Raw genomic sequence first — 12,170 nt, 5'->3', positions numbered from 1 at the left:
AGCTAACATGAGCTGAGAAAAGAAGAAGCCGGACATTCCCATTTGGTAACAGAAGTGAACAGACCCTAAGAGAAGCCGTGTTTACATATGCTAGTATTCTACTGAGACAGCGCAGTCCAGGCGTCAGGGCCAAGTGAAGTGTTGCATGCTGTCTGTCCCACTGTGGCCGCCAGGGACCGAGGACCGGCTCTGGAGTCAGCCATGTGGGTGGTTCCCTCCGGGCCCTTAACCCTTCACACCCAGTCTCTCTGGGTCCCTCTCCCAATGGAAAGCAGCTCATCTGGGCATGGTGGTCCTACTCTAGGCCCAGGCCTGGTCAGGAGGACTGCATGAGGCCGGTCAGACGTTTCCCCGTCAGGGACTTGCCCTGGGAAGTAACGGCAGGAGAGAGATTTTCAGTTGTGTTCGTGGTTGAAATCGTCGTAGGCCAGACAGAGAGAGGCAGAAGAATTATATGGATGAGAGACAACATATAATGACACACATTTTCTAGGGCAAAATTGGTCAGATCTGGGCAAAAGATACTGTAATATTCAGAAGAGATGGGAAAGCAGTTCCAATTAAGTTTAGAAATATCTGCAATAACCAATAGTTAAATTATTATTATTATTATTATTATTAATAAGATTATTGCATTATTTACATAGCATTACTTCAATGATTAGCACCTCTCCAGAGAAACCATGAAATTGTGTTTGAGGAGATCGGTATCACTCCCAAAGCACAGTATTTTGAGAATTGCTCTGACAAAGTGGAGGCCTGAATGTGGACAAAACAGATACAAATAAATGAGTGAATATAAAATAGCACGGTGGGACACTAACCACGGAGCGCGTGAATTTCTCCAGGGAGGTGCGCCGACCCTGCTCGATCTCAGGCTGGAGCCCAAAGCATGGGAGAAAGGTCAGGGGTCATAGTCGAGGAGAAGAAAGAGTCAGATACCTCAGAGTAAAACAGTAGGCCTATATAATACACAATAGAGACTGTGCACATGTGACTGAGTTTGAACTGGTTAAAGTCACTCATGCACACACGCACACACGCATCAAGGTTATTATAGTTAACGAAAACTAACTAAAAAACGAAAACTAGGTGTGAAAAAACATTTTAAATAAAAATATACATTTTTATATAAAAATAACAAATAAAAATAAAAACTAGACTTACTAACTAACTAACTAAAACTGTATTGTGTGTTTACAAAACTAACTAAAATAAACTACAATTATTGAGATAATGTCCTTAGTTTTAGTCTTTTTCATTTCATACATAAGCCTAGTATTTTGGGTGGATATTAAATCTATCCTCTATTTTTTTTTGCTGTGTCCCTGCGCAGAAGTAACCTGACGTGCGCCAGATGGTTTGTTTCACACGGAGTGAAACAACGTGAGAAAGGATGGTCTCACGAGGCTAGCGCAGAAGAAAAAAAAAAAAACTAATACTGAAACTAATAAAAACTAAACTGAAATTGAAAACAAAAAGTTAAAACGATATCAAAATAAAAACTAATGAAAAAAGCAAAACTATTATAACGTTGACACGCATACACGCACACACGCGCGCGCACACACACACACACACACACACACACACACACACACACACACACACACACACACACACACACACACACACACACACACACACACACAGTATCCACTGAAGCTCTCGGTCCTGTTCACGCTCTTTAGCAGTTTCGGCTACAGTCAAGGTCAGGGTGTAGTCACTGGCCAGGCAGTGTGGAGGGTCTTATCTCACAAACACGCACCTTCTTTCTGGCGAGCAGCAGGTCCTGGTAGGCGTTGGAGCGCAGGAAGCGCGTGTAGCTGTCGCTCTTCATCAGCTTGTATATGTGGTCCTGGGAGAGAGCAGAGAGGCCGTGTGAGGCCGGGACAGGGCCGGTCTAACAGTAGAGAGGCCGTGTGAGGCGGGGGACACAGCCGGTCTTACAGTAGAGAGGCCGTGTGAGGCCCGGGACACAGCCGGTCTAACAGCAGAGAGGCCGATTGAGGCCGGGACAGGGCCGGTCTAACGGTAGAGAGGCTGTGTGAGGCCCGGGACAGGGCCGGTCTAACAGCAGAGAGGCCGAGTGAGGCCCGGGACAGGGCCGGTCTAACAGCGGAGGCAAACAGCTGCTAATAGACCTGTGAGCCAGGCTAGCTTCAGATGACCTAATAGACCTGTGAGCCAGGCTAGCTTCAGATGAGCTAATAGACATGTGAGCCAGGCTAGCTTCAGATGAGCTAATAGACCTGTGAGCCAGGCTAGCTTCAGACGAGCTAATAGACCTGTGAGCCAGGCTAGCTTCAGACGAGCTAATAGACCTGTGAGCCAGGCTAGCTTCAGACGAGGACACTCAAAGTGACAGACACTAAAAGAGAGGGATGACTGGGATGGAACTGTAAAGAATTCTCCCCCTCCCTCACCCTCCTCTTCCTCCTCCTCCTCCATCTTTCCCTCCCCCTCCCCCTCTGCCCCTCCATCTCCACCCCCTCTCTATCTCAACCCTCCCTCTCTCTCTCTCCCCCTCCCTCCCCCTCCTTCTTATTCCCTCCTCCGTCTCTCCCTCCCCCCACCCCCCCATCCCTCCGTACCTGTGCATCCTCGTAGCTATAGCGGCCCGGGTCTTTGAGGTTCTGGCTGGTGCGTTCATAGCTGTGCGAGTCCAGGTTGATGGAACTGGGCGCGCCCTCGGCCAGGAACTCTGCCCAGATCTCCTGGGCCCTGTTAGGGACCTCCTGTAGGGGGCGTCGCTTCAGGTCCTGCACAGCCAACCAGAAGCTGGGGGGGGGGGGGGGGGGGGGGATACAATGCCGTACGTACAGGAAGACAAACAACGCATTTTGGTTTGTCATTTTCCGCATTGCAGTTTGTGCCTACAATTAAACATATTATGAGTATAACCAATGTTAAGTGCCACTAGCGTTGCTACAGCTTCTTAGAATGGTGACGAAACGCAGAAATGACACCGAGAAATAGAAACTTCCGATATCCAATGGGGATCTGGAGGGAAGGTATTTCCTGATGGGAACCTGGCTGGAAGTGTTGACTGAAATTGAACCAGAGCTTGTTGACAACCTCGCAGACCCTATTCCAACACACCCATCCACTCTTACTCTGAGCGCAACCATGGTGCAGAAAAAGAGAATATCCACACACTTTCAACTGTTCAATGCGCCAACAGTTTTTTATTAGTACAATGCTCTGACCTAAAAGGCCTTTGTCAGGTTCACCAGGATGTCAGGTTCACCAGGATGTCAGGTTCATCAGGACGTCAGGTTCACCAGGATGTCAGGTTCATCAGGACGTCAGGTTCACCAGGATGTCAGGTTCACCAGGACGTCAGGTTCACCAGGATGTCAGGTTCACCAGGACGTCAGGTTCACCAGGATGTCAGGTTCACCAGGACGTCAGGTTCACCAGGATGTCAGGTTCACCAGGTTGACGGGTTCACCAGGATGTACCTGATGAAGACCTTTTAGGTCTAAACGTACTAATGAATCATGGTAGGAGCATGGAAAACAGTGAGCGGATATGATTTTTCTTTCTATATGATCATCTCTCTATCCTGCACCTGTTGGAATAGCGTGGATGTGTGTGTACTCTCGTACTGCATGACCATGATGTAATCGTGCCAGGAGAACAAGGAGAGGACGCCCCATTGGCCAGTCGCACATTGGCCAGTGACACAGCACTGTATGTGCGTTACATTCTGTCTGTCTCTATCGATCTCTGGACTCTGGAATCTCTGGAATATTCATTTGAATGTGCATGAACACAAAAGGAATGCGCATTGTGTCCCAATGCCGTTATTCTACACTCATCACGGTCACTAGGTAGGACGCTCGCTTTCTGCTTCGGCAGACAAACATTCCGCCGTGCGTAATGTTGGTCTACAGTGAACCAAGGAGACAGGACAGTACTGCCAGATAGATCCCATACTCTCTTCTCTCTCTTCCTACCTCTTTCTCCCCCTCTCCCTCCCTACATCTCTTTCCCTCTCTCCCTCCTTCTCTCTCCCTCTCCCTTTCTCTGTCTACTCTTTCATAAGAGCCTTTTCAAAAGCACAGCCATAAAAGCAAAGTAATTAAAGTGGTGGTGAATTGAGGAACAGAGTGTGGTAGAGATAGTGGTGAGAGAGAGAGAGAGAGAGTGATAGCTGAGGGGCAGGACAGAGATAAGTGTGTGATGGCGTGTGTGTGTGTGTGTGTGTGTGTGTGTGTGTGCGGTACCTCCCCCTGTAGGCTTCAGTGACCTCAATGTTATCTCACCTTTCCACTCCCAAGCCCAGTTACCTTACTGTGGTTCCCTTTGGTGGCAGTCATGATAAACTATCTACATGGGAGACACACCCACACACACACACACACACACACACGCACACACACACACACACACACACACACACACACACACACACACACACACACACACACACACATATACACACACACACGCACACACACCCACACACACACACACACACACACACACACACACGCGCACACTTGCACACACACGCACACACACACACACACACACACACACACACACACACACACACACACATACAGTATCCACTGAAGCTCTCGGTCCTGTTCACGCTCTTTAGCACTTTCCGCTACAGTCAAGGTCAGGGGGTTACTGTTGTCAATGGCCAGGCAGTGTGGAGGGTTTTATCTGAGACCAGCTGAGGCCACTAGGCAGGGGAGAGAGGGAGAGAGGGAGGGATGGAGGGATGGAGGGCAGCCACCGGTCCAGACCCCCCTGAGGGAGCCCAGAAGGGCCATGGAGATAAGACCCATGATGGCAGTGGCGTGTTAGCCCAGGTGACCGAGTACTGTAGCACTCTACTGATGGGCCACTGTGTAAGGAAGCTGGTCCTGGGGCTCAAACCGGAGCGCAAGGGACCGTGGGAGAGACGGGACTGATGGACGGATGGATGGGTGGAAGGATGGAGGGATGAAATGAGAGGAGAGAGAGAAGATGTGGAAGAAAGCGTCACATCAGACGAAAAGGAGGGATGAAGAGATTGAAGGAAAGGAGAGATATAACACAGGCACGTGAAGGAAGAAGGCGAGACGCCCCTCTTCAGCGAGGGCCGAGGAGAGGGACGAGAGGGAAGGAGGAGTGGGGCAGAAGGAGGAGAGGGACGAGAGGGGAGGAGGAGTGGGGCAGAAGGAGGAGAGGGACGAGAGGGGAGGAGGAGTGGGGCAGAAGGAGGAGAGGGGCAGAAGGAGGAGTGGGGCAGAAGGTGGAGAGGGACGAGAGGGAAGGAGGAGTGGGGCAGAAGGAGGAGAGGGAGGAGAGGGAAGGAGGAGTGGGGCAGAAGGAGGAGAGGAAGGAGGAGAGGGGCAGAAGGAGGAGTGGGGCAGAAGGAGTAGAGAAAGGAGGAGAGGGGCAGAAGGAGGAGTGGGGCAGAAGGAGGAGAGGGGCAGAAGGAGGAGAGGGAGATATGGAGTGAACGGGAAGGTTCTGTGGCGGAGGGTGGAGGGAGGGAGGTTCCGGGGGGGCGGAGTCTCACCACAGGTTCTCAGAGCTAAACTCGGACTCCAGGAACCTGAGGAACTGGTCCCGGCCCAGCGGGTCCTTCAGCGCCTCGTCCAGAGAGAAGCCCCACTTCCTGACGCGCTGCTGACTGGGTTCCTTACTGGGGAGGGAGACACAGAGATACATACTGAGAGATGGAGAGAGGCTTTTAGATGAAGGTGGACAGGGGGGGGGGGTGGATGTAAGAACACACAGTGATGGATCATGTAGAACAAGAGTGCCGAGATCTCAACGTTCCAGAAGAGACTGATGGGAGGTGTGAGGATCAGAGACAGCAAAGCACTAGAGCAGCAACATCCCAATACCCGATCGTTTCAATCTCTAACCGGGACTTTTCCCTCTTAAACTGTAATTAAACAACTCGGCAGGATTATTACGCTACACTAGGCACAGTGATTATATGCCTGCCGTGATTAATCTCTATGTATTTCAGGGAGACCAGTGAAGGTTTCGAGGATCGACCCCACAAAGTGCTACGAGGAGCCGCCTGGCCTCAACATACTCTAGATTAGACGGGTCCGTCTGACAGTTTTTCATTTGTAGATTACTTGATTGACACTATCGCATGCAATACATGAGGCCTGTGGGAGAACCCTAATCAGACGATGTGAAGGGCACTATTTGTGAGTCAAAGTCAGATTTATTTGTCAAATACTACATCATACGTGTACAATAGTGAAATGTTATTCCGTTAGCTCCTGGATTGTGCACAGACTAAGATAGAAATAGCCCCAAAACCACTGCTAGGCCGAGGGCCAGAAGAAACATTGCTAACTCCACACCTGATAAGCCAATCACTAGTCTGTTTCTGGACTCTATTACCAGGCATGTACTGTATCTGTCTGGGATCCTCTCTACACGTCCAAGTGATATGAGGGTTGTGATTATCCACGCCTGGTCTTTTGACATTCTGCGAAGGAAAACCTGAAAAAGAGATCCTGAAAAAAACACCTTTCTTTGCTACTGGAGAAACTGAGCGACTGTAAATGCCAACATCTCAGGCTCCATTCCAACTTCGGGGAAAGGGATGGAATCTTTTAGCAGACTCCTTGGAGTGAATACATGGCTGACATTAGCGTGCCTCACCCATGGGATACAATTTATTGACAATTTTGGTTTCTTTTGGAACGGCAAAGACCACTTTACACCTGATGGGGTTCATCCAAAAATCACTGGAATCAGACTACTTGGCCCAAAGACATTAATTTGGTTTAATTTATTTTTCATGTATTTTCCTTTGGCTGCTAGTGTAACCTGAAGCACCAGACGGTTTGTTCCACACAACCATTTGGAAAGGCTTCATCGGAAACCGTTTGGAAAAGGGCAGGCACTTTCAAAAATACTTGGCAGGTGATTGGATGAGCCATCTATCTATCACCATCTATCACGGCTAACTTCAACCAATCAGATCAGCGAACCATATATCGCTTCTCGCTGTCACACCTACGCTCGTAGCTGTCTCATAGGACACTGATTGGCCGGAGTAAATTTGATCTGAGCACAAACAGATTTATGTTGAGCCTGGTCAGACTGATCTGTGTGAGAGACAGAAGCTGTGTTCAGAATTGCTCCCTCGTTCCCTCACTCCCTATTACTTATATAGGGTTCACCATGTAGTGAACTACCTAGGGAACGGAGAAAATCTAGGGTACATGCACTGTTCCCTGCAAATCAAGGTGAATTGTGGGTAATAAATAGTGGACTATATAGGGAATGAAAATTCAGTGGAGAATTCGGACACTACAAACAAAATGGCTGACGCCCTATATAATGCACTATATAGTGAATAGGGAGCGATTCCGAACACAGCTAGAATGTGAGCTGGCGGCAGTGTGGTCCCTACCTGGCTTCCAGGTCCCAGAAGGAGCAGTCGTCGCCGATCCAGGGGTTGGAAGGTTCTGGTACCATCACAAACGGGTCGTACTCCACATACTGCTCTGTGTAGGTCATCAGACTGACAGACAGACGGACATATAGACAGACATACAGATGGACAGACAGACATACACAAAACATACAGAGACAGACAGACAGGCAGATGGACATACATACATACATACATACATACATACATACATACATACATACATACATACATACATACATACATACATACATACATACATACATACATACATACATACATACATACATACATACAGATGGACAGACAGGCAGACAAGGAGACAGACAGACAGACAGACAGACAGGGTAGCTTTGTTATCACTCACACCTACCTAAGCACCATTGAAGGCCTTGAAAGTCACATTGACGGAAAGCACTGAGTCACTGAGTGGCCCTTCAGCCGGCTCACTCCTCCTCCTCCTTCTCTTCCTCCCCCCACTACTCCTCCTCCTCCTCCTCCTCCTCCTCCACTGTGTCCTTCTCAGACCTCACTTGAGGCTGGAGGGTGTGACATTAGAACTGTTCTGTGGTCAGGCCAGAGGTCAGGGCTGAGGACCACCGCCTCTGATCTGATCTGGAGTCAGTTTCCACGCCTCCCTGTCTCCCCTCAGCCCTGGCCTCTAATACACTGATTGGGGATTCAAGGCCAAGAAAGTGTGTGTGTGTGTGTGTGTGTGTACAGTAGAGAGAGAAAGAAAGAGAGAGAAAGAGAGACTTTTTTGCTCCTACCTCTCAGCTACTTTAGACATTTTCAAACAGTGTCTGTCCAGCTGCGTGTTCAGAAACACAATCTGTGGAAAAGGCAGAGTGGAAGTTATTATTGCGACGTCTAAAATGCCTCTTTTGAATATCACATTCCCCTAGAGACCAAACGAGGCCCCCAGTCCATGATGCCTCTGCTCCTTTGTGGTAATGAAGGAGTGGAAAGGTTATATTTTATTCATGAATATGAATATATGAAATGTTTAAAGTGTTTTTATGTGCATAATATTTAACTCCCATGGCTCTAAACTCTGTGTGAAAAGTAGAAGGCCCCTAAATCACTTTCTTTCAATTTTGGAAATCCCGAAAAACGCACAAAACGACTCGACTGTCCGGCAAAGACGCAATGTGCACCAGTTTTTTGTTTTACTCGTGGCAACGCGGAGCAGATGCAGTGTTATACTGTTCCTGTGTTTGTGAAAAGTCAGACCATTTGCAGGTTAATCAAAGGATTCAGCATCGTGTGATCATGTAACTTCTGAGCGTTGCGTAGTATTCTGAGACGCTAGTTCCATCTAGAGTGCATTGTTCAAAGCACATTTTCGATCAGTGAACGTAGAACTCCAGCCCGTTCCGTCTCAACAAGAGCTTAGCAGTCACTTCCACATCCAACCCCCACAGCCTCCCTAACCTATGAGAATCCTAACATTTAGAACAAGCACCAAAAGAGCCATGGTCAAACCTTACACCCCTTCCCGACCACTATGCTCTGCTACCTCGGAGCGACTGGTTGCCCCATCACTCCGAGGCCCCTGCGGTCGATCGACACGGTCACAACTCTTCTCTGTCCTGGCCCCACAGTGGTGGAATGACCTGCCCACTGATGTTAGGACAGCAGAGATGCTGCCCATCTTTTGCCACAGGCTCAAAACTCATCTCTTCAAAAGTACTACCAGGATCTTCCCTCTTAAGCACGAAACACCTATTGTATTTTTTATTTGCTATTCTTGCACGTTGCCTTCAGCACTAGATTATATTCTTAGTCACTTGTTTTAGAAAGGAGATGCACTTGTGAGTTCTGGCAAGTAGTAGTACATTGGCTTTTCTTACGTTAAATGCAACTATTGTAAGTCGCTTTGGATAAAAGCATCGGCTAAATGACTAATGTAAATGTAATGTAATGTACTAAATACTTCAAGCTCTGAATGATACGTTCACTGAGACGCAAAGCATAGTTTTTATGTACAACTTAGCAATGGGAAAAATGAACCGTGGCAAGCGCCCCCCAGGTGGTGGGCTCTGGTACATGGGTGATGGGCGGGCGAACAAATGCACGAACGAAGTGACGCATCGCTGGTCGATCGGAGGTCCCTTCCACCCAGACGACGACACGTTACTGGGACACACAGTATTGCTGAGGCACACAGGCGTCCTCTACTGTAGGCTTACTGTACCTCTTTCTCCACGTCCTCTTTGGTGCCTTTCCGCAAGTTTTGGGAGGGGTTGTGCACGGGACTCTGGGACTGAGCCTCTTCTGCCAGCCCATACACTGACTACAGCATCGGAGGGTTGAGAGAGAAAGAGAGAGAGAGAGAGAGAGAGAGAGAGAGAAAGGGAGGAAAGGACATTTCTTAGGCGCTGGGTGAGATAAAGAGTCTTTGCCGAGAATGATACCTATCCCTACGGAGTGAGGTTTTGTGTTTTGAAGTTTGTATCTGAGTGTGGTGGCTGCTGTACCTTCTTCACCCTCTGCGGGTTCTTCATGCGTCTGCATTTCCTGATGTCCATCTCTGTGGTGTTGACACAACCAGGCTGAGGAACACGAAGGTGAAGAGGTAAAGAGGACACACACACATGCACGCGCACGCGCACGCACACACACACACACACACACACACACACGCGCGCACACACACACACACACACACACACACACACACACACACACACACACACACACACCCCTTACCACAGGTCTATGGACGTCCCAGAAGGCTCTCTCCTGACTGTCTAGGATCTTTCTATCTGTCTTATCCTTTTTTCTGTCGATCCTACAAAAGACAGACATACACACAGACAGAGATGAGAGGCAAAGGACATTTAGGGAAAAAATCACACAAATTCATTAAAGATATGGTAAATGGTAAATGGACTGCACTTATATAGTGCTTTTCCACCTTAGCGGCACTCAAAACGCTTTACAATGGCCTCTCATTCACCCATTCACACACACAATGGCGGCAGCTGCCATGCAAGGTGCTAACCTGCTCATTGGGAGCAATTTGGGGTTAGGTGTCTTACTCAAGGACACTTCGACATGTGGACAGTCGGAGCTGGGATTCGAACCACTGACCCTTCGATCATTGCTAAAGATATGCCATTAAGAATACAAAAACAGTATGTGCGCACGCGCACACACACACACTCTCTCTCTCTCTTTCTCTTGGTCTCTGTCACCCATGCACACTGTGAAGACTGTCTAAGTTGTATCCTGCCTGAGAGCACAGCAAATACATTTCCATTGGTGCCACTTTTCTCTTATATAACTGGCATTTAACCAAGTCCCCCAGTGTTCCAGACTGAACAGATACGTGTCGTCTCCCTCGTAGGACCCCGGTCTCTCCCTCAGGACCCACCCCCGGTCTCTCCCTCAGGACCCGCCCCCGGTCTCTCCCTCTCAGGACCCGCCCCCGGTCTCTCCCTCTCAGGACCCCACCCCCGGTCTCTCCCTCTCAGGACCCGCCCCCGGTCTCTCCCTCTCAGGACCCACCCCCGGTCTCTCCCTCTCAGGACCCACCCCCGGTCTCTCCCTCTCAGGACCCCCCCCCGGGCTCTCCCTCTTAGGACCCGGCTCCACGCTCTTACTGCTCGTTCTTAATTAAACTTCTCTCAACAGAGAGCGTGAAACTGAACACACACATTCCCTGATAGTCATTACAGATGTTCACACCCAATCAAATTAATGAGGCTTGCTTCTCAATTATAACTCGGGGGCTATCTAACGAAGCAGCTCTACAGCGGTGATGGTGTAGATTGATGCACACTAATTACTTTACCTATTACTTACTACTACTTTTCCTTGGTAAACTTATACTTATGTAAAATGACCAACATGGAAGGCGACCAGGAATACAAAACGTCAATGAAATGCCTGAGATATGTTGGTCAGGCACCACTCACTGTCTGTATTTGTAGTTCTCAGCTGTGTTGAGACATTGCTTGGGAATGGTGAGTGTACTATACTTACATTGCTTCAGAATGGTGAGTGTACTATACTTACATTGCTTCAGAATGGTGAGTGTACTATACTCACTTGACTTGAGCCTCGGCTTGCATGAAGATGAACTCCCACTTCCTGGCGAAGGCCCTCTGCAGCCTGGCCAGGTTTTCCTGTTGGACCGAGGGAGATGGGGAGGAAGGAGAGACAGAGAGAGAGAGAGAGACCGAGATAGAGAAAGAGAGAGAGAGAGAGACCGAGATAGAGAGAGAGAGAGAGAGACTGAGATAGAGAGAGAGAGAGAGAGAGACCGAGATAGAGAGAGAGAGAGAGCACAAGACATGAACACAAGCAGAACCACCTCAAACTCGTCTGTACCTGTAGCCTGTGGAACAGTTGAGATCAGCATCAGATAGTTTATAATGGACTATTTCTACTTCACTTCTTCACTGAAATTGATTTGAACAAACCAGGCCAGGTCAAGCCTGGCTTATGTGCGTGGCTGGCTTGTTTCTGTTCAGGACTGGTAGGACGGAAGCTAGTCACGCCACTGAAATAGCTGTGAATTGAAATGACATGAAATAATGTCTGATAAATTAAGATAGGTCTTGTCGTCTGGACACATCAGTTCCAATGTTTCCAATGCTAATCCAGCACAATAAGAGCGGGATAGCCAGTTAGCTCATGAGCTCACAACAACTAGCATCAGCTTCTGTAACATTAATGGTAGTGGTCAGTGGCTAAAGCAGTTACACTGATGATTCCTGTAACGTTAGCTATTTTGCTGCAATAGGTT

At 48.6% G+C, this 12,170-nt stretch overlaps 1 protein-coding gene across 1 annotated transcript in view; it reads right to left on the bottom strand.

The window, feature by feature from the left end:
* Positions 1–316: 316 nt before the first annotated feature.
* The window catches only part of rgs6 (regulator of G protein signaling 6), a gene marked incomplete at both ends in the record, with an annotated part of 102,613 nt that continues 90,759 nt past the window's right edge, over positions 317–12,170 (bottom strand). The window contains 11 exons of the mRNA XM_084439261.1: positions 317–367; positions 825–878; positions 1,769–1,858; positions 2,595–2,781; positions 5,525–5,650; positions 7,394–7,504; positions 8,185–8,246; positions 9,612–9,710; positions 9,895–9,969; positions 10,127–10,208; positions 11,471–11,547. Of these exons, the coding sequence (XP_084295387.1) occupies positions 317–367; positions 825–878; positions 1,769–1,858; positions 2,595–2,781; positions 5,525–5,650; positions 7,394–7,504; positions 8,185–8,246; positions 9,612–9,710; positions 9,895–9,969; positions 10,127–10,208; positions 11,471–11,547 (1,014 nt within the window). The remainder of the gene's footprint in view (positions 368–824; positions 879–1,768; positions 1,859–2,594; positions 2,782–5,524; positions 5,651–7,393; positions 7,505–8,184; positions 8,247–9,611; positions 9,711–9,894; positions 9,970–10,126; positions 10,209–11,470; positions 11,548–12,170) is intronic.

This window comes from Borostomias antarcticus (genome assembly GCF_949987555.1).
Source record: "Borostomias antarcticus genome assembly, chromosome: 6".
Taxonomy (NCBI): Eukaryota; Metazoa; Chordata; class Actinopteri; order Stomiiformes; family Stomiidae; genus Borostomias; species Borostomias antarcticus.
The sequence above is the reverse complement of the archived record's forward strand: the minus strand, read 5'-3'. Positions and strand labels throughout refer to the sequence as shown.